General features: G+C 43.4%; 1 protein-coding gene across 5 annotated transcripts in view; it reads left to right on the top strand.

Moving 5' to 3' along the window:
• MDGA1 (MAM domain containing glycosylphosphatidylinositol anchor 1) overlaps nucleotides 1-27,057 on the top strand; it is a 281,764-nt gene that overhangs the window by 142,052 nt on the left and 112,655 nt on the right. For all 5 annotated transcript variants that reach the window (XR_014154409.1, XR_014154410.1, XM_081854150.1 and 2 more), the window contains exon 9: nucleotides 24,786-25,055. Coding sequence is in view for 3 of the 5 variants with exons in the window: in XM_081854150.1 (XP_081710276.1) it covers nucleotides 24,786-25,055 (270 nt within the window). In the remaining 2 variants the exon portion in view is untranslated. The remainder of the gene's footprint in view (nucleotides 1-24,785; nucleotides 25,056-27,057) is intronic.

Here is a 27,057-nt window from a genome sequence, read left to right as displayed (position 1 = left end):
CCAGGCTTCAGGAAGCTATCCGAAAGCCTTGCAAGCCTGGCGGGAGTTCCCGCGGGCTCGCAAGGCTTGCGGGCAGCAGCCCAAAGCACGGGGCACCCTCCAGAGGACGCCCCGTGCTTTGCGCAGGTGTCCGCAAGCCTTGTGCGCTCGGGGGGAGTTCCCGCGGGCTTGCAAGGCTTGCGGGCAGCAGCCTGTTCTGGGGGCTGGGGTCAGGGGAAGCTCGGGCTTCCCCCGCCCCAGCCCCGTGGCGGGGGGGGGATAAATTTTTTAAATTCATTTTCCCCCCAAAAAACGAGGTGCGTCCTCTGGGCCAGTGTGTCCTATAGGGCGAAAAATATGATAAATGAAGAATATTCAAATTGTCTAAAGCTTTGGAAAGAAAACTCCTCCTCCCTGTGCCTTTTATCACTCATAAGTCATTTGTGGGCATATGACGTATGACGTTCTTCAAAAACATTCCCTCTCCCCTAACTTTGCTTAGACAACTTTGGACAAAAGAAGGATCCTTCTAATACCCAGGAAAGCAACAAGGTTCTTCCTCAGAATTATGCAAATCTTCATCTTTCATATTATTTTTGCTGCAAGGCCATCAATCCAGTCAGGGGACTCACTACCATCAATCATTACAGAGAACTTCATATTTATAAGGGAACCTGTTATATTTTATATGGATTCCAATGTGATTGTGAATATATATAATTTGTCTAGCTGAGATCTGTCAGATTGAGCTCTAAGTTGAGACCATTTCCTGCTGGAATTTCCTGTTCCAGGTTGGCCTTCTTCCCTCCTAAATTGTTTGGACTGTGTCATGGGAACACCTCGTTCCTCTGCAGAGGGAACCATTTAGCTGAGCCTGATCACTAGGGAAATTTAGGCTTCTGCTAAGGCCAAACACTTTTGCTGCAGAGAGTAGCCTGGTTTTTCCATCTGAACTGCACTTTAGTTTGTTCAGGGACAGCAGCTGGGGGTGTGGCGTGGCGGCAGCAAAATAAGACTGAGCAAGTGACACTATATGGTAGAAAGAAGAAACAAATTGATTGCTAAGGAGCCCTGTGGACCTGAGGCTGAATTGAAGGCAGCCCCAATTTACTGAAGGTCATGGAGATAAAGATTAGTGAGTTGGGGGTGAAAGAGGGGTTTGAGAGACCACGAGGTCTGAATCCAAGACCACCTCATCATCATCAAGGTTATCTTTGAAATTGCACATTTAGTTTGCAAGGTGTCTTGATACAGCCTCACAGCACCATTTTCTCCCATATTGTAGTGACAGCTGAGATATAGTTCCTTGCCCAAGAAATCCATGGCAGAATTAGGATTTGATCTTTAGCACCTCAGTTCCAAGCCCTTTTCCTCGGACATTATCTTCCATGCTCTTTCTTCTCCTCCACACTTTGCATCAGCTTGAATTAAGGGCCAGCACAAGGCATTTTCTGTGTGGAGTGAAGAACAAGATGGTGCCCCTTCTTCCTTCTATGTACAGAAGCTGATTGACTTGGCAGTTGAATCTTACTTCAGCACCAGTGATAGGATAGTTTCCAGCAATGCACATGAAGTCAGCAGGCTAGCTTAGCAGGTGCAGGGCAGACTGTGTCTCAGCGCCTTGCCACTGCTTGATTTCCCACTTTGGTGCCTGCTCTAATGCCCACTCAGACAAATGTTGCAATGCAACAGTGTCAGTGCTGGCATGTGTTATCTTGGCTTGGCCATCTCTCAGCCAGCGCTTTGGTTAGAGACCTTTCTCAATGGCTCCGTGTGCAACATTTTGAGGAAAGGCAACAAGGTGAGACAGCTAGCCAGCCCTGGTGAGCAACGAGCAAGCATCACCACTGCCAGGGCTCCAGTTCAAGGGGTTGGGAATGGCCAGGAAAGAGTGGCTCAGAAGGAACCGCCAACAGGGGGTCTGCTGCCACCCTCCAGCAATCACCACCTGAGGCATCTGCCTCGCTCTGCCTAATGGTAGGACCAGCCCCAGCACAGTTATCCCTCAAAGCGTTCCCTGACCTTGTTCTATGATAATCCAAGGTGGAACCGTATTGGCAGGAAATGTAAAGGAATTCCTCTTAATCCTCTAGAGAAAATGCTGCTTCTACAGAACACTTTAGAGCTAGGCAAAGCCAATATATCTTGTACTTTCCAAACATGTACTCATTTTGGCTCCAGTCAGAGCTAGTCTTCTGACCACCAATACAGCCATAACCACAGTTGAAGGCCAAGTCATGGGACAGTAAATGAAAATCACATTTGTGCTGATTAGGAAATTCCATATTGGACATTTATAATGAAGATGTATTTGGCCAGCTTAATTGTGAGCCAGAATATAGCAGCTAATAAGAGTTTAATGCAATATAGATGGATTTAATGGGAACAATTCTGCTGGGATTTCCTTTAACAGTTCATAGCATATGCATAATACACGACCTCCTGGCCAATTGCTTGCTGTGCCGTGAAATGGGAGACTGGGGCTTTGGGGGAAGATGCATTCATTGTAGAAGACATTGCTGGAGAGAAATGCGCAAGAACTGGGGGAAAGATGAAAAATCGCAGCCACTAATTGGCTCTAAAGAAAAGGATGACATCTTGAGGCAAAGTTTTCAGCAGGTTTGCACTGATAACTATATCACTCACCTCCCCCCCCCCTCTTTTCTTGTATGCATACCTTTATGTATGCAAAACCTGAGATTTATACCTTGGGGTAAGCAATCTTGTGATTTAATCTGCTTCCTTAGCAACAGCCACATCAGTTCTCTGTGCAACGGAAGAGCTAGCTTTAAAAATAAAGCTGAGTGAAATTTTTAAATCATTTATTCAAGACATCACTCCCTGGTCAAGCTGTTCCGGAAGGCAGCAAATCCTGGGATCTTGCTTTCTCCCCACCACACCAGACCTTCTCTTATCTGAGGCAGAATCTCTGAGCTTTTCACACATGGGCCTTAGCTGTGGTTAAAACTAACACATTTTGGATCCAAACCATACGTTTAAAGCACATGGTTTCCCTCAAGAATCCTGGGAACTGCAGTTTGCTAAGGATACTGGGAATTTTAGCTCTGGGAGTTAAATGACAGTTCCCTGGGTTCTTTGCAGGGAAAGTCATGTGCTTTCAATATGCTTTCAGTTTATTGTGTGGATGTAAATTTTGTTCTTAACCTGAACTCTGGTTAGCTTCAGGCGTTGATTTTAAATCCTTGAATGGTGAACCTTGCTTCAGAGTAAGTGTAGTTAATAATGCAAAGAGAGAGGGGAGGGGTTGGAGGGCCAACTATGCAGTCCAGCAACATGGACCCTTACCTATGTCCACGTTAACCCTCGTGTTGTCTCCTAGTCAAAAGACCTCTCAAAGTCTATGGGCTAGGGGAGAAAAAGGAGGTGCTCTAATTTGATGCTGGGAATTGTGTTTCCTGCCACTGGCCTAAAATGGCCCCCTCTTCTGCAGATAAAATCTTCCCCACTTGACATTAAAAGGGTGAAGGTGTGAGGTGCTGCTGTGTCTGCGATAAGTGGACTTGGCTGCTCTGAGAGGCTCCTTTGATGCCAGCAGGTCTGATTGAAGTCTGTCGCCAAAGGAGCCCGAGACATCAAATGTCAGAATATGTTTATCTGCCGTGTGGGGAAGATCATAAATCCCTCTCTCTGGATGAGAGTCCAGATGAAACAGGGACCAAACTGTTGTCCAGGTGGGGCAGCTGTGGAAGGCGGGGCCAGGCAGGAGTAGCAGACTGCAGAGCTTGAATGGATGCCAGTCTAGTCTCTGGCCTCTTTCCTCAACCCCTCTGCTGTAGAAGGGAGCCTGGCAATTCAGGAGAATGATTTCCCTGAGCAAATGTTAGAATAGAATGCATACCAAAAAGCGTGCCTTGGCAAAATTCATTCAAAATGCATATTGGATGGGAAATAAGTTCAAAAATAACACAAATTCATGCTTTAAAAAAAGCCACCTGTGGGCTGAAGCAGAAATGGGACATAAGGGACTTATGAATGAACACATGTGACACTGGCATAGACTGGGAATAGACTGATAAAACTATCCCTATTCCTTAAGCAAAATACTTAATAGTAGCCGTATGTACAGTATATTACTGGAAAAATCCGAGGGCTCCCTTGGACAAAACAAAGACACCAACCAGGATAACTTGGAGCAAAACAGCAGCCTGTAGGCTTGGCCTTTATTGAACTGTTGCAACAGGGTGTTCCCCTCACTTGCAGGAGAGAGGAAAGACACAGAAAAATGGTGTGTAAGCCCAGAAACATCATGCATACATTACAGAAAGGAGGGGTTGAGGGAGGAGTTGCGGTGGTAACCTGAGTGTCCTGTCACCTGGCTGGTTCCCTTCTCCCCCTCCCCATGAGTCATTTTCTGAAGACAAAAGGTAGTCGCAGTTTCCTGCCCCCTGAGGGAAGATCTGATCATTGTCCTTTGTTCTAGTCCATGCTGAATCCACTCCCATATGGAAGTTCTTTGTGATCTTGATTGTCTTCTGTCTAGGACCATCAGGGTTGGTATAGCAACTGGGCAGGGCTCCTGTGGATGTGCTGGGATAGTGAAGGGATTATGGTGCCCTGTATCAAACCTTCCCCATTTTGTAGTCTTTCCTTCATGGAGTAAAATAAAAGTGGAACAGTGCAAATCCGATGTATGGTTGATTTTTCTATGAATTTATAACAGAAGCGTAGCATATGTAGTGTGTGAGTGTGAGTGTGTGTGAAGTTTGTACAAACTGAATGATGGGGGGGGGGTTCCTGCTACAAGTATAACAATGTGAATTAAAAAACCCACAGTAGCAGTAGTAGTTGTTCTTTTAATAATAATGAATTATATTGTTTACATGCATCCTGACACTTGAGTTACTCCCTTGATGTCACAATTTTACACAAAACATATGTACCCTCCCCCCCCCCCGAGTGTCATCTCAGTGGGGCCTCTCCCACATGCACCTGGTTCTTCTTTTTAATTTGATGCAACCTCTGTTGCTAGCACAGTAGTTGTGTCAGCCTCTGGCTGTAGGCCTTCCTTCCCCCATCTATTAGGGAAGCAGCTGTGAAGGGAATGCCTAGTGCTCCCAATTTAGCCTTCGAGCTGGAAACAGACGGCAAGGTAACTCTCCAGCCCAGCTGCAAGACAGAAGGCCCTGGCCACCTGTGGCTCTGCTGATCATTGTGTCACACAGCTGAGCATCTCCTCCTCCCCTCCGAAGGGCTCTGCTGTCTTCAGCCTCACTTTACCTGCAGCATTAGCTGCTTTTAACTTTCAATTACTGTATGAAAAGAGAAGCAACTGTACAGGCAGCGACTGGATTGCTCAGACAGCTGGTAGGTAGCCAGCTACGAAGTCTTTCTTCTTCCGAATGTTTCTTTGAATTCCAGCCAGTGCCGTAATGACCGAAAGTCATTCCAAGTGGATGGCTGTTCAGTGGAATGTGTGAAAATGAGTGCTCAGGGAACAAAGGTCTGTGTGCAATTCCTTATTGGGCAGCGGTGTGCCTTGCAGAGATGAAAGGCGGAAATGGCACTTTGGGGGCAGTCTGGGCAGACAGGTTTTATAATTTGGCTCATCTTCCACAAGTACCTATGCCACCATCCATCTTCTGAGCCCTTCCGAATCATTTGCAGTGTAGTGTCAGGAAGAAGGTGAGGAAGAATTGTGCAGAGGAGCCTATTCTGCAATATTAAACGGCAAGGAACAATAGCATTTATTGATGATTATTTATGAAACCAAAGCGCCCCAGTTGGACTCCATATGACTTGCATTAGTCATAGTCAACAATTGCATTCATTATTTGTTGGCAACAGCAATTAATCTTTAAAATGCATGGTGATCAAGGGCTTGTGTGCACAAGTAGTTTACTGTACAGGAAGCATCTGTTATGTTCATTGGATCCCAAGTTACCTTCAGTCAGGGCCACTTCATTTATGTCTATGAAGAATCCCTAGAATGAGCAGCACTGAGCCCCTCATTTCTGGCTCCCTCCCGGGCACTCAGACCTACTTAACGGCAGGGTTGTGATGCCAGGGCCTCAGTCTATTCCCTACCACCCTCAATTATTGTTGAGGGGAGCTGTGTTAAAGGTATGGGGCAGATCCAACAATGCCAACACATAATGCCAGCCCTGGTGAGGTATTAGTGGGCATTTACATCCACTGCATGCCAGGCTAATCTTTCCTTGCCAGTGCCTCCCTTCTGTGATTGTATTGCTAGATTCCTTTTCTAATTTTGTCTCCTGACATCATTCCTGCTATTGGTATCCATCTGGCTTGAGAGACACTGGAGGGCCCCTCCGAGGGTGAAATCAAAACTGCTGCATTAGCAGCACATAAGTGACCTTCCAGAGCACAAGTCTGGGCAGTGTGTATGGAGGTCCTGGGCTGCCTAGATGACAACACACATACACACACACACGGCCTCGCTGATATGGTCTAAAGGAAAGCAGAGCAATCTGTTTGGCACTGGAGCTTGGCTGCCGGAGATGCTGGAAGGAGGCATACAAGGTGCCATCCAACCATCTTAGGGACTCTACTCAGGATGTGTGTAAGGTTTGCTCCTTCGCCTTTTCTTTACCTGAAGGTGTCCCGCAAGGCAGCAGAGGTTTAGTATCAGAGTTTTCCTTCTCCTAGATGGGCTACCTTCCTAGGTAGATGAGCCCTATCTGACCCTCACTTCCCTCTACAACGCATGCAGTAACCGTGTTCTTGATCATTGAAGCTACTATTGGTCTCATCCACTCAGGCTACTGGAGTCTGTCTTTGCATGCAGGGGAAGCCCCTGTCTCACTGAGGGTTTGATACCCATCAGCTATGCTCACCTGTTTTAGCTAGCCAGTCAAAGCCATTCCCAGAGTATGGTCGCTGTCACATCTTGACACCTTCTAGGAGATAGGAGCTGAGTGCAGGGTGGGGTCACAATTTTATCATTCTTACTAGTTCTATTGTATTTTATATATCATTTACAGGGTGGCCTTTACTTGATGTTTGCCTTGTGAGGCAAGGGGACACAATCCCTAGCCAATGGCAGAGGCCAGAGTATGCTTCATCCCATGTACACTGATCAGAGTCCTCTGTAGGAAGGATGGAACACAGTTGTGTAAAATAAGTGAATACATGTGATACTTCCTTTCATTTAGCACTCTTTATGGCGATTCCACCTGTATTGTACGCTGACATGGGGCTGCTTCGTCTGGCATTAGTAAAAGGCTGCACACACACTATACAGTGGTGCCTCGCAAGACGAAATTAATTCATTCCGCAAGTTTTTTCTTCTTGCGAGTTTTTCGTCTTGCGAAGTACGGTTTCCCATAGGAATGCATTGAAAATCAATTAATGCGTTCCTATGGAGACCGCTTACCAGGCTGGCGGTGCGGAGAAGGGCTTTTCTCCCCACCGCAAGCCTTCAGGACAGGTACGGGAACAGAGGGGAAGGCACGCAGCGCTTCTCCTCTGTTCCCGGGGCTTGCGGTGGGAGGAGGGTTTTTCCTCCCCACGCCAACATTCAGAACAACATTCTCAAAGTTGGCGGTGGGAAGGAAAACCCTCCTCCCGCCGCCAGCCTTCGGAGCAGCCTTCCGAAGGCTGGCGGCGGGAGGAGGTCTCTCCGCCCCACTGCCAGCCTTCGGAGGAGGTCCGAGGACAGTGGGGAAGACGCGCTGCGCTTCCCCGCTGTCCCGGAGATTTCCCTATGGGCTTTCGTCTTGCGAAGGAAGCCCATAGGGAAATTCGTTTTGCGAAGCGCCTCCAAAACGGAAAACCCTTTCGACTTCCGGAGGCGGCACGAACGACAATGGCGGTCCTTCTCGCGCGGTGAGAAGGAAGCTCTACGGAATCGGGTCGTCCGCTACGGCAAAGCGGAGACCCGCGCTGGAAAACCCCAGGCAGCAAGAGCCTGGGGACGTGGGACTCGGGCGCCAGAAGCGACCCTTAAAACGTTGAAGAGACCCCATAAGGAGCCTCGGATCGTGGAGGGGGTTGCGGCGCTGTGAGTCGATCGCTACTCTGTAGAGTGAAGCCGCGCAGCTGCTGTCGGTGAGCGCTGACCTTTTTTCCTCAAAACATTCGGAATTGAAAAGCAACAATCTGTGAGTAAGGAAGGACTTTTCATAATTGGAGTCTAAATTAATGGAAATTTGGCTGAAAGCGGAGAGATGTTAAAAGGAAGTCCGTCTTCCGCTGCTATTTAAATTTCAAAGCAAAAAGAGCTGGAGGAGTGGAGCCATTGTAGAGGCTTTTTAAACCATCTGATTTGAGCACCCATTGAAGCTGCTTTGAGACAAAGTAAAGACTTAACTTAATTATTGGATTTAACCTTTACTTGGACTGTGTTAATCTTCTGCTTTGGGAACTACAGATCTTGACTGAGAAGCCCAGGTACTTGAGCTGCCTGAACAGCAAAACTGTCAGTTTGCAGATTTGGCTATTGTGTATTTGTACTTGCAACATTTAGAGCATTTTAAGACTTGCTACTTTGAAACATCAGTTGGCACTTGCCAGAAACAATGTTTTGCTGTTAGCACTAACTCTGCTAAACACTAACTACTGAAGGTCTTTGGACATTAAACTTGACTTTATTGATTTTATTTGATTTGACCTCTTCTCTCAAGACATTTCAAACTCCCTCTAGAGGATTTTGGACTTACAGCAGTGACATTATTCTACTTTCTCTTTCCTTTCCTCCTATATGATGGTTTACTCTTGGGCCGTGGCATTCTCATGGGAACAACTCAGCTTGACCTTGACTCCTAGATAAAATTGGAATGAGCGGCACAAGAAAAAGGGGAGCAAGAACTAGACAAACAACTTTAACCTCAGCCTTACAGACACGTAGATCATCTGTACCTACCCTGCCGGTAGCAGGGGAGGAAGAAATTGTATCTACTCTGCTGTTGGCAGGGGAAGAAGAAACTGAGCAGTTACAGCTGGAAGATATGGCCTCAGGAGCAACTGCTTCAATTTTAGAGAAAATTTATGAAAAATTGGAGTCTTTGGATAAAAGAGTAGAATCTTTGGACAAGAAAGCGGATGAACAAACAGCCAAAATTGATCAAAATACAGCTTGTCTAAATAAAATAACTGGACAGGTGGCACAGAACGTACAAGCAATTGGGCAGTTAACTGAGGCCACTGAAGAGAATCGTAAATTGGCTGAGGCTACTAGTCAAAAAGTTGAAAATTTAGAACAAGAGGTAAAACCATTGTGTAAACAAGTTGGAGAACACCAGATGTATTTGTCTATGATAGAACTGCGGAACCGGGAAAATAATTTAAGATTAAGGTCAATACCAGAAGCTGAAGAAGAAAACTTAGCTGAGTTCCTGACTAAAGAATTTTCCAAGATCTGGCCTATACAGGAAGAAAAGGACTTTAAAATTGTATCGGCTTTCAGACTTGGAAGATTTGCAAAGAAAGATAAGCCCAGAGACTGTTTGATAACTCTGAGATCGAAGGAGGAAAGGGACAAGATTTTGGGACTACACTACGGAAAGTCACTGGACATTTTGGATAGAAGAGCTGAAATTTACAAAGATATCCCGAAACAACTGCTGGACCTTAGATCCGCCTATCTTGAATTGGTCAGATTGCTAAGGAGCAACTCAATCATTTTTAGGTGGGAATTTCCTCAGGGATTATCCTTCACCTTCAGAGGGAAGAAAGTTAAGATTAAGACACTTGAAGACAGAGACAAATTTCTGATTGCCTACGGAGAGGACCTACAGAAAGGAATTGAAACACCTTTGGGGCCTGGAGCATCTGCTGTACCTTCTTCCTTGGAACCTGAAGATCTAGAGAAAAAGATACCACCCCTTGAGAAATAACAGATTTGTTCAGGATGTCTCTGCAACTGTTGAGCTGGAATATTAATGGGTGCAACTCTCCGGAAAAAAGGAGGAAGTTATTTCATATATTGAAAAAAGAACAATTGGACATTATTTGTTTGCAAGAAACACATGTGACAAGGCTCCATAGAAAAGTGCTAATAAATAAAAGATTAGGCCAAGAATTTATTTCTTCGGACCGAGTGAAGAAAAGAGGAGTGGTGATCTATGTAAAGGAGAGCCTATCACCTAAACTTTTATTCAAAGATGAGCAAGGAAGAATTTTGGCAATTGAGATACAATATCAAGGAGAGAAGTTTTTGATATTAGGAATCTACGCACCAAATGAAGGGAAATCGGAATTTTATAAGAAGTTGCATGAGAGTGTCCTGGACTATCTGGACTATGACAACATCATTATGATGGGAGATATGAATGGCGTGGTATCAACCAACATGGATAAGTCACAAAATCAAAATCTTACAAAAGATGGCAGATTACCAAAGACCTTTTTTGAACTGACTGACAATATGGACTTGATTGACATTTGGAGGACAAAGAACCCCTTGGGAAGAGAAGGAACATTCTTTTCTGAAGCCCAACTGACATGGACGAGAATTGACCAAATATGGATATCTAGAGGTCTGGCACCTAAGACTGGAAAGGTGGAAATCTGCCCAAAGACCTGCTCCGACCATAACGCTGTAAAGATGAACATGACACTACTACCAACCGGCTCCTTTAGATGGAAGATGAATGACAATTTGTTTAGAGATCAGGAGATTACCAAGAAAGCCCAAAAAGTTCTGAAGGATTATTTTGAGATAAATTTGAGCACTACAGTGGAAAAAAGAATCATTTGGGATGCAAGTAAGGCCGTGATGAGGGGGTTCTTGATACAACAGAATGCTGTAAAGAAAAGGACACAAAATGAGAAAAAAGATCAGATTTTGGAGAAAATCAAAGAACTTGAGAAGAAGCTAAGATCTAATCCGAAGTCACAGCCGATTCTGAGAGAAATTAAACTCTATTAAGCACAGTATTCCAAATTGATAAACCAGGAAATAGAGTGGAAAGTTAAATTAATGAAACAAAGAACATTTGAATCGGCGAATAAATGTGGGAAACTGCTAGCATGGCAGTTGAAAAAGAGACAGAAACTAAATACAGTTACAAATTTAGAGATTGAAGGAAGAAACATTCAGAACCCTGTGGATATTAGAAAGTGTTTCCTGAGATATTTCAAAAAACTATACACTCAAGGGCCGCAAGATGAGGACGAGATAAAACAATTTTTGAAAAAGAATGGACAATCAAAATTGTCACAAGAAAATAGAGTAATCCTGAACTCCAAAATAACACGACAAGAGATTGAACAAGCCATTCAGAACATGCAACTGGGCAAATCTCCAGGGCCAGATGGGCTCACCTCCAAGTACTATAAGACATTGAAAGATTATTTGATACAACCATTGTTGGAGATTAGCAACGAAATTTTGGAGGGGAAGAAGGCGCAGGAATCGTGGAAAGAAGCTTTCATCACATTGATACCAAAATCGGAAACTGAAAAGACTCAACTTAAGAACTACCGCCCCATCTCTCTCCTAAATGTGGATTACAAAACATTTGCAGACATTTTAGCAAGTAGATTTAAAAAAGTTTTGAATCAGGTAATTCATAAAGATCAGGCAGGCTTTCTCCCAGGAAGACATTTGTTTGCTAATACAAGGAACATAATTGACATTTTGGAACTTTTGCAAACAAATATCAATACAAAAGCAGTTTTAATTTTTATAGATGCGGAGAAGGCCTTTGATAATATTTCTTGGAAATTTATGAAGGGAAATTTGGAAGGGATGGGGGTGGGACGGAGTTTTGGGAATGGGATTGACGCAATTTATTCAGAACAAAAGGCTAAACTGATAGTTAACAATGTGATTACAGAAGAGTTCAAAATTGAAAAAGGAACACGACAAGGCTGCCCGATTTCCCCATTGTTATTTATTTCTGTCCTGGAGGTGCTCTTGAACATGATCAGAGGGGACCGGCTGGTGGAAGGTATTCAGGTCGGAGCGAAGCAATATAAACTGAAAGCGTTTGCAGATGACCTAGTTTTGACCCTTCAGGAGCCAGAATCTAGTACGAAAAAAGTATTACAACTGATTCAAGAGTTTGGTCGGGTAGCGGGATTTAAGCTAAACAAGCAGAAAACTAAGGTATTGGGGAAAAATTTGACAGTTACAGAGTCAGAACGGTTTCAGAAAGAGACAGAGTTGAACGTGGTTAAAAAAGTAAATTACCTAGGGGTAAATATAACAGCAAAAAATCTGAGTCTATTTAAAGATAATTATGAGAAATGCTGGGCAGAAATCAAGAGAGACTTAGAAAGTTGGACAAGATTGAAACTTTCCTTGTTAGGCCGAATTGCTGCTGTAAAGATGAATGTATTGCCAAAAATGCTTTTTTTATTTCAAACATTACAGATTGTGGACAAAACAGAATGTTTCCGGAAGTGGCAGAGAGATATTTCTAAATTTGTCTGGCAGGGCAAAAAGCCCAGAATTAAGTTTAAGATTTTAACTGACGCGAAAGAAAGAGGGGGCTTTGCCCTGCCAGACTTAAGGCTGTATTATGAATCAGCAGCTTTCTGCTGGTTGAAAGATTGGCTGCTTCTCGAGGACACTGATGTACTAGATTTGGAAGGTTTTGACAATGCGTTTGGCTGGCATGCATATTTATGGTATGACAAGGTTAAGATTAACAAGAATTTCAAGAACCATATTGTCAGAAAAGCAGTGTTTAATGTCTGGACAAAATACAAAGACTTATTGGAAAACAAAACTCCAAGGTGGCTTTCACCATTGGAAGCTAAGGCCCGGAAAAGACTCAATATGGAGGCCAAATGGCCGAAGTATTGGGAAATATTAGAAAAAGATGGAGATAACTGGAAATTGCAGAGTCAGGAGAAAATGAAAGACAAAGTGCGAGATTGGTTACACTATGCTCAGATTAAAGAAGTTTTTAAACTTGATAAAAAGTTAGGATTCCAGGTGGAAAAATCGAAGCTAGAAATGGAACTGTTAGAGCCTAAGACTAAGGTACTCTCAAGAATGTATAACTTGCTGTTAAAATGGAACACACAAGATGAAATGGTTAAATCGACTATGATAAAGTGGGCACAGGACATTGGGTATAATATTATGTTTGAGGACTGGGAAAAGTTATGGACTACTGGGCTGAATTTCACTGCATGTAATGCTTTGAAAGAAAATGTAATGAAAATGATATATAGATGGTACATGACCCCAGTCAAACATGCAAAAATATACCACTTGTCTGATAATAAGTGTTGGAAATGTAAGGAAAATGAAGGAACGTTCTTTCACCTTTGGTGGACTTGCCCCAAGGTGAAGGCTTTCTGGGAAATGATATATAATGAACTGAAAAAGGTATTTAAGTATACCTTCCTTAAGAAACCAGAGGCCTTCCTTTTGGGTATTGTTGGCCAAGGGGTGTTAAAGAAGGATCGAACATTTTTCATGTATGCAACAACAGCAGCAAGGATACTCGTTGCTTAGCATTGGAAAACCCAAGATCTACCCACACTGGAAGAATGGCAGATGCAACTGATAGACTATATGGAACTGGCCGAGATGACTGGCAGAATCCGAGACCTGGGAGAGGAGACGGTGTAAGAAGATTGGAAGAAATTTAAGGACTATTTGCAAAAATATTGTAAATTGTATGAATGTTAAGGAGGATGCTTGATCACAAACAATTTGGCACCATTGAATTAGATAAAGTGAATTATGAAGACAAGTTAAATTTAGGAAAAAATCAATTTTTAGATAATGATTAGGCTAAATTAAACGTTTTAAAAAGTGAAATGAATATATCTAAAATTCAAGATATAATATTGGAAATCTAGATTGTAAGGTGGGGATAAGGTGATAAATTGCTGGATTAATTTTTTATATTTTGGAACGTAGGAGCGGGAGATGTGAGGAAGTCCAAAGAGGATAAGAAAATATGTTATAAAATGTGATATTTTTTTTTGTCTGTGTTGTAAAAAAAACAAACCCCATTAATAAATATTATTTTAAAAAAACAAAAAAAAAACGGAAAACCCTTTCGTCTTGCGGGGCACCACTGTATTTTGGAAGCACATTCAAAACACATTTTCCCCCTCAAAGAATTCTGGAGACTGTAGTTGATGCTTCACATAGTTACAATTCCAAGCAATCCTGAACAAACTACATTGCCCAGAATTATTAGAAGGGGAAGAATGCACTTCAAATGTGCTTTAAATGTATAATGTGTACACAGCAAAAGTTCACACATAGATTCTAGCTCCTTTTAAAACTCTACATGAAATTCAGATACAGTGAATAAAATTGCCCGGTTGTTTGGTTCTTTTGTATACCTCCACCACCAACCTCCTGCCTTTGTGCCCTGGTCTTTCTTCAGCCCCCATCTATGTTGCTTGGGATAAGTGATAAGAGCCAAGGATGCAGTTTTGATTGTGTGTGACTCTGCTGGCATTTAGAACCTGAGACACCATTTCTCCCCAGAGGAAATTAAACCTAAATGCAAAATAAAATGTTGTACTCTTGGGTGCTTAAGATCAGAGAAAGAAGACAGGAATGGGAAATGTTAAGAGCTAGAATAAATGCCAGTGTGATCTTGTCAAGGGCTTCTTTAGAGAGTGAAATGTGGCCTAAAGCTCCTTTTGTACTTCTTGTTAATGCAGAAAAGCTACTTGCTTTCCATAGACGTAACATTACCTGCTAGTTTAGTTTTGCCCGTAGTAAAATGGAGAGATGTGAATTCACTTGGGTGTTGACTAGCGAGGCTCAGACATTAAAAAAAATATTCAGAATGTTTGCTTGTTTGTGATGTGCAGGTATTTCTGAGGGAATGTTATGCACTGTAGATTATCTTAAGGCCAAACCTAGATATTGCATTATATACTTGGCTGGTGCCAAAAATGACAGCCACACACCTAGTTTCCCCTCTGGAACATCTGATACAACTTGTTGAAAGACTGTGCATTTCCCCACCCCTGATCTGGTATATTGGCTGCCACAAGAAGTGGGGGAATATACACAAACAATTATCTCAGACAAAGGTAGGTAAGTATTAGCAGATGTTGAAGAGAGGAGATGGGAACAAGGTATGGAGCAGCCATTTTTGGTGGCAACTGTGTGCATGGGTGGGATTTTTTTCTGTCTAGTAGGAAGAAAGGCGATCATTCTGTCTGGCAAGCCAAAATGCTTAGCCTGACAGAACAATTGCCTTCGCACGACACTAAATTCCTCCCTCTCATTTTCTCATTCTCCCAGTCTTTCATTCTCCAAATTTCCACATCATGGTGCTATTTTTTGAAAAAAGATTCCTCCTGAAAATTCATTAACATTTTATTGCAAATTTCTCCTATTATACACAATTTTGTTTACAATTTTGCTTAATGTATATATTTTGTAAAACCATTTCCCTGAATACAGTGCATTTTTGTATGTTATGTTCATGAATATACGCGTATTATACACAGTTTACCCCACGATATGCATTTTTGTACGCAATGCTTGACTAGAGAATTGCATTTCAAAAACTGGAGAATTGTGAATTACAAAGAATGTCTGTGTTTTGGTTCGCAGATTGTTTTGGAAAATGCCAAATTAAATAAATTTGCCTTTAGATGCAAACTGAATTGGATTTATCCCCCAGTCCAGGTGTAGTTACACACATTCCACCCCCCTCTCTTTTTTTATTTGTACCACCAGCATGCATGGTGCTTTACTGGCCAAAGTTCTACATAGGAAGACAGTAGAGGAAGAAGAGGGCAGGGAAAGAACATGCATTACTTAAGCTACACAATCTTAAACTGCAGGGTTTGATACAGGCTTGGGAATTAGGAGGTTGTACATTCCTTTCCTAACCCAATAATTCCCAAACAGCATGCTCAGACACTGTGATCTGGTTCACATGATACAATAAATCAAACTATGGCTCAGCTGAGACTACATGAATGTGTGGGTTCCCAGAGAGGAGCCTACAGCTGCTTTTTACAAAAGATTTTCTAACCATAGCTTGCATCCACCTTGCTCCTCCCTTGTCCTTTTTATTGTCACGCCCTCCCCATGCCAAGCTAGGGCAAAGTTTGGTTTAACATGCCGTCTGAACCAGGATTCACGCTTAAGCTCTCTCCTCACTAACCATGAGCTGTAGATAAAACAAACCTTGGATACAATCACACAGTCTTGGTATACCATTGTGTGGCTTACCATGTCATGTGAACCAGGTCAGGAGCGTGCTATCAGAGAGAAATTGGTACCACGCCAAAAGGAGGTCACATGATTTACTGTTCTGTCGTTCTGACCCTCAGCTGATAGCAAGTAATTCTGCTGATTCTCTGCAGCAAGGCTCTATGCCTCACCCAATTACGCCTAATACATATGGTACAATCCAGCCCTACCACTTGGCAGAGTGAGGCAACCACTTCCGGCAGTGGATTCTGGGTGTCATAAAATGGCAGCAGATTGTTGGTTATTGAACTTACTGTTGTGCTTTTGCTATCAGCGAGTGGTGATTTGTGGTTTTTCTTCCTCGTGTGCCAAAAATACGTGACCAGTCTTGGGTGCTATGCACTTTGTCTTACCAGGGGGAAAACATCACTCATCAAATGATGGGTAGGAGGGTCTTGTTTGAGTCCACTTATTTTGTCTTCCTTTGTACGTGTTCCATTTCCCCCTCCCCAACACATCCTTTTCAGTTAATGAAACGGTGTTCAGAAACCCAAGACTTCAAGGGTGCTGAGCCATAGGAATGCTTTGGCTGCAAGGGAGTATTTCTCTTTGTAGTGCCTTGTAAGCATGCTTTAATTGGGCATGGAGTCTAAGCGTGAGATTCAGCATGCCTGGCTCTCAGCTGCTTCGAGGAGAGGTGATTGGGGGAGAGGGGCACAAAGGTCAGCATAATCCCACCCAGGGTGAAATATCTTCCAACAGTTGTGAAGCAGAAACTGTAGTGTGATATATTAACCATCCGCAGAAAATCACTGAGTGCCTCTAACCTTCTTTCTTGAAGAAGATTTGGCTAGTTGTGTTAATTGGCTCAGGCGGGTGTAAGGGAACTGAGCTCTAAAGTCAAGGGCTGTTCACCATCCTCAGTCAATTCTCTGGAAAAGGCTAATTAAATTGAGGCTTGGATCTTTTTCTGTGAAGCTCAAAATTCACACATGCACAATTCTGCGCTGACCTTAGAGAGACCCACTGAACAGTCTCTGTTTCGTAACTTACAATTTTTGGTGTCAAACTCGCCCCCCACCCTTGATGAACAAAATCCAGAGCCAAATTGAAATGCTTCAAGTCTCATTAATTTCAATGACAGAAGGATGTAGCTTGATACAGTGACTGATCCCAAGTACAGAATACCTTGGTTGGTTCAATAGGCTTATAAGAGGCCTTGGGCTGCCACTGAAAGTAGTCGTCTGTTATGATTGTTCTCCTCTCCTCTCATTTAAAAATATGCTACGTGATGTCATTGCTTTAGTCCTGGTTTGGGCAACCTGTAGCCCTCCAGATATTGCTTAACCACAACTCCCATCATCCCTGACCATTGGCTGTGCTAACTGAGGCTGATGGGGGATTGCTATCCAACATCTGGAGGGCAATAGTTTCCCCATCCCCGTCTTAGATTTTCCTGGAGCTTTTTATGTGGCAGCCAGTGAAGTGGAGTGGAAGGGGAAAATTGAAACCATAATGATGGCATGTCCTACCTTTTACCTGCTTGAAGCTATTGTGAAGAGGGGCTGTGGCAACTGTTTTTTAGTTCCTTGCCATTAGCTCCTAATTGGAGCCTCAAGCACCAGCTCAACTCTGTAGTTTAAAAAACAAGGACTTAAAATGTGTTTAACTTTGACAGGATTGTCCCCAAAGTCCCTTGAGACCCCTTTACTGCAGTAAAGCCAGTGTGCCTTAATGGTTTAGAGTTAGAATGGTTGGACTGGGGGAATCCAGGTTCTAACCTCCACCCAGCCATGAAGATCACTGGGTGACTTTAAGACCAGCAATTTCAACCTAACCTTCCCCATAAGATTGTTGTGGCAATAAAAGGGTGGGTGAAAAACCATAGCGTGCTGCCTTGAGTTCCTTGGAGAAAAGGCAGGATAGAAATGAAATGAATGATAATCTCAACGTTAACACATTCTGCATAGGAAATGTCAGAAAATCAGGTTGCCTGTGAAATCTCCTGCCTCGGCAAAGGAGTTAATGGGAATAAGTCCCACTGAACTTGATGCAGCTTGCTTCTGGTCAACATGCACAGGAGCACGCTGCACATTTCTGTTGTATGAAAGGCAAGAGTCATTATTATATTCTTGCTGCTACAGAGTGAGAGTGTGTCTGACCCATGCCATCACTGGCAATGGAAAGATCTGTGAGTTTCGGTTCTCTCGGTTTCTCATTTTTCCAATCTTAAATTCAGCTCTCCACATTTTGTAGCAGTTTGCAAATTCTGTTTTAAAAGGTCCATGTGAAAATACACCAATATTTTAGTGAGTATTTCCCCTAAGAAACATGTGTGAATGTAGTTTTCACTACACATTTTTGCAACCAATTCTCCTAATATAAAAGGCATTATATATGTTACTTCACTGGTATATTAATGGTAATGCACACTTCCCCCTGATCTAGGCATTTTTGTAAACATTGGCTGGAAAATTGCAACGGAAAATTCAGAGAAGTGTGAATTTTGAAGGATGGCTGTGTTTTGGTCTCACATTGTTTCAGAAAGTGAAACTAATCCACCCTTCCTCTTGTCCCGCTGCTTTTCCCTAGGGAAAACTCCTCTTTAGTGCTCCATCTGACCAAATGGCCATTTGGGGTTTTCTCTAGATTGACATTTGCTCCGATTTAGCACTAAACAGCAGGCTTCCCTGGGAAAGAAGCATACTTTCTAGGCATGGGACAAACAGAAGTGTAGACAAGCCCTATGCTAGACTCAGCTTTCAGTGTGAACTGAATCAAGTTTCTCTCCTACCCCTCAAATCGTTACATTCCTTTTTGTCCTTTGCTGTCCCAGAAAGGCCATTTCCCCTTTTCTTCTTTCTGGAAATGAGCTCGTTAATAATCACTGAATTTGTGCAATTACACCTGTGCTTCTTTATCCCTACAGCTAATCTGCTGCGTATGTAAAGTTTCTGCTTTAGTTAGAAGAAATGAGCAGGTAAAATTAGCAAGTTGTCTCCTACTATTTGAATACGTGCCCTGGTATTGTGGCAAAAACTCATCCCTTTTTTCAACCTCTGACAATGAATGAAGAGGGAAGGAGCAATGACCAGGAAGAGAAAAAGTGTGCCATATTCAAGTAGACCCATTGCAAGATGGCTTGTAGACTTCTTCCAGGGTCTAGAAAACCCTCAGGTGCTTGTGTGAAGCAGAATTGCAAAGACTTGACAGACTGCTATCAGTTGTTGGACCGTTCTTTTCTTTCATAGTTCTTTCTTTTGCATGTGACTCAAGTTGGGACAAGCTGTAACATAACGCTTTAGATATCCGGAGCCTCTTAGAAAGATCTTCTGTGATATGTCAGCACAACATTCTTAAAAGCTACTTTTGGAACATTGGTTCATTCGAGGTCATGCAAAAGTCAATATGGTTGGGAACCTGTTTCTTCTGGATGACTAGGAATGAATGGGTTTCAGGTGTGACCTCTAAGAACATCATTTTGCTATGCTGCAGAATCCCTCTCTGAATACGTCCCCCACATGCAAAAAACATTAGCTTGCAATCTGCACCAAGTTAATTAAGAAAACTCAAGTGAATGAGTGTGTATATCTATCTATAAATAAAATTCCCATTATTTAGGAGACAGATTTCTCGATGCTTGCCCAACAAAAGACTGTAAAACTGTTTTTGATTTATCCTCGTCAGTGTTTTTATACTGCCCTTAAATCATATTCCCAGAATGCTTTACAAAAAGAAGAAAAGAAGAAAACTATTAAAACGTACAAACAACATAATATACTAAAAGCCACAAAATCATAGAAGTCACAGAAAAACAGTCAGCTAGATTAAAATGGCGTCTAAAAAGCTCAAGATAATAAAAAAGTCATTTGTCTGGAATCGAAAGGGTAATGAGGCAGGTGCCAAGTGAACTTTTCAGGAGAGGGTATCTCGGAGCTAGAGAGTCACCTGTGGTGGCCAAATACATAAAGAAGACAGGGCTTCTGGCATTGTATGGTAGTCATGGTAGGCTACACCTTTGGAAATTCCCTTTTCTACAGAACTATTAAAGGTGTAGGAGCCCTAGCCTCTTTTTCAGCTGGCCACCTTGAAGCCACCATCTAGAAAGCCTTGTCTCTGGTAGCCACTCACTTCTGCAGATGGCGCAGAAGCCCTGGCATCCAATTTTTAGGTGCTTGGGCAACCAGCCACTCAGGTTTTCTGAGTAAACTTTGGGAGGAGCCAAATGCCAGTCATGGACTGAGCCAGAAACAAAGGTGAGTGGATCAGCGGGTGTAAATTTTACCTTTGTACAGTGGACTGGTTTCTACACAGACTCACACAACCCTCTCTGTTCTCCATCCAGACAAGCAAGAGCATTGTCAGAGTTCGCATAAGCATCTCAGCCAAGGAGAGTGCAAAGCAGGGCTGATAATGCAGTCTGCAGGAAGGGGTGTGTGGCTAGGAAGGAGGTGTGGACTGGAGAGAGACCCAGGGACTTGATAGAAAGTTCTAGAAGGCCACATTCATCTTCCAGGCCTGAGGTTCACTGGCCTGCAGCGCAATGTAATTTATTTTACTTGCGTTTAGAAAACAAAGCTCAAAACTTTCAAATTGCCTGGGTTGTCTAATATTTCGTTTGGAATTGGCACCCATTCATTGTTACTAATGAACTTATGAAACCCATTTATTTATTTTTCACAGTAAAGAAAGCACTGGGGAAATTTCCAGAAAATCTTTTGTAGGGAAATTCCCACCCCACATCCCTAGCTTTAGTATATCCCATATAATCTCTCCGCAGGAGTCTGTCTGCTTGGTGCAAAGCAAGACTTCTCCTTTCCCTGAAGCAAAAGTAAAAATAGATTTTTAAAATGGGTTTTAGAACTCGGTCATGCTCCAGTGACCCTTATGTTTCGGAGCATCATTCCTGCTGAAGAATAAATCCAGAACTTGCTAATCTTGTAAAAGTGGGAAAGTGAAAGGTTATTTGAGGCACAGCGATCCATGTCTCACACTTGACAAATCCTGCCCTTGTTTGCTTGGCGCTTGCCCCTCATTGCCACATGCTCCATATTTTCCTGAACCTAGAGCTGGTGTGTTTTTTTGTGTTGCAAAGTTCTGGGTCCTTCTCTAGTCAGGGTGATGTGTAAATCAAGGCACTCTGGTTCCTGGGCAAGACTGAGCAGGCCACATCAGTTTCGTTCATCTTTTTATTCATTCCCGAAGAGCAGGAGGATTATTACGGTTTGTGTTATTGCAAAGTTGTTTTGCTGCCCTTTGTTTTTGGAGTAGCAGAATATTAACAAGTCTGAGGAAGAAGCACGGCTTACGGGCTGCTGGCTGATGCTCTGGCCTCTTCACCCCTTTCATATTACCACTCACCGCATTAGCTGCTTTTGCGGTTTAATTTTTGACGAGGGAAGACGAGCGAGAAGAGTCACTGACACTTGAATAGTTCAAGGCTTGCATGTGGGGTCCCATATCTGAGCTTCACAATACCCAGGCTGTGATATTTGCATATTGTGCAAACTTTTTCAGTAGGGGGCCAGTCCACTGTCCCTCAGACCTTGTGGGGGGGCCAGACTATATTTTGAAGGGGGGGAATGAAAGAATTCCTATGCCCCACAAATAACCCAGATGCATTTTAAATAAAAGGATACATTCTACTCATGTAAAAACACCAGGCAGGCCCCACAAATAACCCAGAGACACGTTTGAAATAAAAGGACACTTTCTACTCATGTAAAAACACGCTGATTCCTGGACTGTCCACAGGACGGATTTAGAAGGCGATTGGGCCGAATCCGGCCCCCGGGCCTTAGTTTGCCTACCCATGTACTAATCCTTCCATGTCAAGCTTCTGTTAAAGGTAGAAGAGTGGCCAGGCCATGTTTTTCTGGTCAGTTGACAACTTTATGAAATGGCATTAAAACAGGAAAAAAACCTTTCTGCATACAGGTTACTAGTTCTTAATGCCAACCCCTATATGCAGTTGAGGTTTTTTCCCCCTTTTTAAGGTCTACTTTTGAAGGATTGCCCTATTCTGAACCTGTTGAAGTGAGCACTGACTGGGGGGCGAGGGGAGGGGTAGTGCTGGTCAATTTGTTTAGCCAACCTTTTGTTCTTGGGACTCAGTTAATGAAGCTGTTGAGTCATATGCTAAGATGAAGAGCCTGAAGGTCAACTCCCTCAAAAGTGCCTCCTTTTTAAAGAGTCCAAAGCAGGTTAGGAGGATAGAATTGATTTTCACCTTTCCATTTCTTTTGATTAATATCTTTGCAAGGAAAGAGCCTTCAGCAAAGGCACCTGTTGTTTGCTGAATACCCAGAAAGCTTTGCACCCGCTTCCTCTTTCCTTGGGAATCCATGGCACAGGAATACCAACAGTGCATTTATCACACTTAAGAGGTTTCCGTACATTTAAGGGGAGTTTGAGTCTCTTCCTCTGCTCTTGGTTTAGCAACAAGTGCAGGTACAATTGCACAAGTGTATTTTTAGCACGCCTTGTCATTTCTTTTTAAAAGGTCTTTCCAGAAACCGGTGTTCCAACCCCCAGGTTTCCTTCCTTACTCAGAGCATTTCTTGACCACCAAATCAACAAAATCCTCAGGACGGTTCACACAAAGTTCAGTTAAAACCTTAAATATCAGTCACTTCAACATCCTGTCTGAAAACTAGCATAAACAGTATAATGGCATTTAAAGCTCAACAGAAAGAAATTTTTCTCTTAAAAATGGGTTATTTTACTAAGAATAGTTTTGGGGGGCTGGGCGGTAATTTATATCTGTGTTTGTAAACTTTTTTTAAAATGGTTTAGGTTTCTAAAGAATTGTTAATACTTTTGTTTGTTGTATTTTATATATGTACTATTTTCTAATGCTGTGAACTGCTCTGGGCTCCTATGCTGAGAAGGCCAGCACACAAATGATTTTCTAAATGAATAACAAAATAATAGTGTGGTACCCCTTGGTACCTTCCAATTTTTGTATATGACATCGTCTAATTTGATTGGTATAATTGAGTATAATGAAACTCTGATTTAGGACATCTCTCCAGCTAGAACAAATGCCATTAACGCTGTAATTCTATGGTTTGTGCCAAATGACTACCGTATTTTTCGCCCTATAGGACACACTTTTCCCACTCCAAAAATGAAGGGGAAATGTGTGTGCGTCCTATGGGGCGAATGCAGGCTTTCGCTGAAGCCTGGAGAGCGAGAGGGGTCAGTGCGCACCGACCCCTCTCGCTCTCCAGGCTTCAGGAAGCTATCCGCAAGCAGTGGGAGCCCGCGGGAGTTCCCCCCGGGCTCCCACGGCTTGCGCAGCGCTGCCTGCACCCCGAAGCCCCAGCACGCTGAGCAGTCGCGCCAGGGCTTCGGGTAGCTCTGTGCAAGCTGCGGAAGGCCTCCCACGGCTTGCGGAGAGCAGCCTGTTCTGGGGGCTGGGGTCGGGGGAAGCTCAGGCTTCCCCCGCCCCAGCCTAGCGCCTTGGGGGGGAAATAATTTTTCCCCCCTTTATTTCCCCCCCAAAAAACTAGGTGTATCTTATAGGCCGGTGCGCCCTATGGGGCGAAAAATACGGTAATTTTCAGATTTAGTCCAGTTATGATATCTAGAAACAATACACAAACAATGTACAGGCACCCCCCCCACACACACACACACATGTACGATTGACTTGCATGAGACTAGGTATACATGCAATACTGGGAAATAAAAAGATTCACCCTAGGGAATGGTGAGGAGAAGCTGGAGAGTCCTCGTGGCTCGCAAGGAGACCCTGGAGCCAGAAAAGGACATATGTGAAGGTGGAGGAAGCCCCAAAGAGACCTGAGGCACAGCGGGGCTTTGTTTATGCTGCTTAGCCCCACTACCTAACGGCAGATGCGCAGAGTAGTGAAGCAGCAACACCTGCTGCTTTTCCATACAGTACATCCTCCTGCTGGCTCCAGAGCTTCAGAGTTGTGTGGGAACAGCAGGACAGGGGGCTGGGAAGCAGGGGGAAAACAGGTGTTTAGAGGGTGCTCCCCACTTACGCAATTTGAGCTTATGCACGTGGAGGCTGGAGCATAACCCTCACATAAGTCAGAGGATGCCTGTCTCGCCACATTACTGCAGACTGCAGAAAATGAGCCCTGTTCTTTCAGGACCTCCTCCTGGAATTTTACTCATCATTACACTTCAAATTGAGCGAATGGACTTCTGCAGGGTCTGGACCTTCAGGGTCCAACATGATTCCTCTGTATGTTTGTGTTTCTCGTCGTAATATCGTACCTCTATATGTTTCTATTTTATCAGCTAGAATTGGAGTCCCTCTCATAGCAGTCTTATTAAGGGCCTAAACGTACAATTTTAAAAATAGAAAAAGTCATGGGTCGAGGTAACTTTCAGGTATTTTATTACTCTATATTTCTATCAGAGCAGACAATAAATGACATTTCCTCAAATGTGTTGCATATGAGAGCTGTATTTGACACAAAAGGAAGCTACAGGAGTAAGGAAATGTTTGGGTGGAAAGGAAGGTTGTTTCACTTTTTTATTATTCTGTCCTATTTAGTTTCTCTTAAAGCTTCTACACTCATTACATTGCAAGCCCTTTGTGAGTTACTATGGACCCATCTTTGATAAAATAACTGTTGACTACTCCAGATCCACAGAATAGGGTGGGCTATTCAAAATAAGAAATAAATGCTTTTGTCATTATCGCTGAGGCTTGCATTTGGTACTGCTATTCTAGTTGAAAGTTGTTGTTTTGTCATTTGTCCTCTAGTCCCTCCAGTGGTGGAGCCCATTTTCCAGGATATCCGGCAAGCTATAGGGCGCAGTGTCACCCTTCGCTGCACCATGCTCAAGGGAAGCCCCATGAAAGTGGCTACAGCTGTCTGGCGATTCAATGGGAGTCTTCTGACAGTGCCTCCGACGGAGCAGCAGGACTTCTCCGAGTACAAGGTGGACAGTGTGAGCCGAGAGACGAGTGGCAACTATGAATGTAGCATCTCCAATGACGTTGGGGTGGCAACCTGCCTCTTCCAGGTGTCTGGTAAGTCCTGCAAAGAGCATCCAACTTCTTTCCTTTTTAGTAGATTTCAATGTGGATAGAATTGGCTAATAGCTTGCAAAAGGAGGCAAGAGAAGTCACCATGTGTAAGAGGCCTGTTATTGTAGTTGGACCTACTCGTCCTGTGCTGTACCATGCTCCATGAATGCCATTCTCTTCATGGTGCACAGCCCAGGCCCAATTCCTATGCCTGCTTTTGCTGTGTGAGGTGCCATCACAAAGGGAACTGCACAGGAAGCCATTATCCTCCGTGTGGCTCTAGTGACATCAGCCAAAACAATGCAAAGCCTGGAAAATGGGATTGCGACTGGAACGGTTTCAACCCTTATAGGGAGCCACTTCTCACAGATGGCTTCCTGCTTTCCACGGCACCCATACAATTCCATTTGTATTAGGAACCTCCATCTAAGATGAATCCTTGAATCCAGCTCATATTAGATGATCCTGTCACCCACTGTGCTTTAAGCATCAGCCCAACAAATGTGCCATACTCCATACTGGCACATTCAGTTTTGTGCTGCAAGCACAGGTCTCCTAGGCTTCATCAATCAGATGGACTAACAGAAAACAAACCATTTGTCAGGTAAAGCTACAAAACAGCATGGAAATAAACATGCCCAATGCTATTGAAAACAATATGCTTACCTCTGTATTGGGTTGTGTTTCTTGAGTCTACCATAGCATGTAAGCTGTTAGAAACTCAGAATATACATGAACACAGCATTCTTATTTTCTTGTATTTTTTCCCCTGTAAGAGTTGATTCGGGAAATCACAGGCCGTGAATTGAGAATCCCTGTTTGGTCCTATCTATCTATCTATCTATCTATCTATCTATCTATCTATCCATGCAACGTTTATATCTTGCTTTTCCTCCATGGATGTGAAGGCAGCACACATAGTTCTTTCCAGCCACTTTCATTTTATCCTTACAACAGCCCTTTGAGGTAGTTTAGGCTGAGAGCTAAAGACTGAGCCAAGGTGAGCTTTTTGCTTTGTGGGGATTTCAACCCTGGTCTTCCTAAGTCCAGGTCTGACACTTCAATGACTACACCACACTAGCTCTTGGGCTTGTTCTCACTGGAAGAAAAACCAGCCATTTCTGTTGTTTTTTCTCGGCTTTGTGCTGATAAACCTTCAGATCTGTCTGCCATTTGCCAAATTGAGTATCTCAGCCAATCTCTCTACTTGATGGCTGTCTGTCATGTTGTCACTAAGTTAGACAAGGAAAGCCCTTTTGGTCCTGAGTCTTTGGACAGACCCACACCACACATTTAAATCACTTCCCATGTACATTGAAAGCACATGTTGTTGTTGTTGTTGTTGTTGTTGTTTAGTCGTTTAGTCGTGTCCGACTCTTCGTGACCCCATGGACCAGAGCACGCCAGGCACTTCTGTCTTCCACTGCCTCCCGCAGTTTGGTCAGACTCATGTTTGTAGCTTCGAAGACACTATCCAACCATCTCGTCCTCTGTCGTCCCCTTCTCCTTGTGCCCTCCATCTTTCCCAACATCAGGGTCTTTTCCAGGGAGTCTTCTCTTCTCATGAGGTGGCCAAAGTATTGGAGCCTCAGCTTCAGGATCTGTCCTTCCAGTGAGCACTCAGGGCTGATTTCCTTAAGAATGGATCAGTTTGTTCTTGCAGTCCATGGGACTCTCAAGAGTCTCCTCCAGCACCATAATTCAAAAGCATCAATTCTTCGGCGATCTGCCTTCTTTAAGGTCCAGCTCTCACTTCCATACATCACTACTGGGAAAACCATAGCTTTTACTATACAGACCTTTGTTGGCAAGGTGATGTCTCTATTTTTTAAGATGCTGTCTAGTGAAAGCACATAATGCCCCTCAAATAATCTTTGAAAGTGTAGCTTTCTCCTCAAATAACATTTCCCGGCATCCTTAACAAACTACAGTTCCCTGGATTCTTTGAGGGAGGGAGTCTTGTGGATTTGATTTAAATGTATGGTGTGGATCTGTCTTGGGTGTT

Source organism: Podarcis erhardii, assembly GCF_964252035.2.
Source record: "Podarcis erhardii genome assembly, chromosome: 3".
NCBI lineage: Eukaryota > Metazoa > Chordata > Lepidosauria > Squamata > Lacertidae > Podarcis > Podarcis erhardii.
This window is presented reverse-complemented; position numbering and strand designations above follow the sequence as displayed.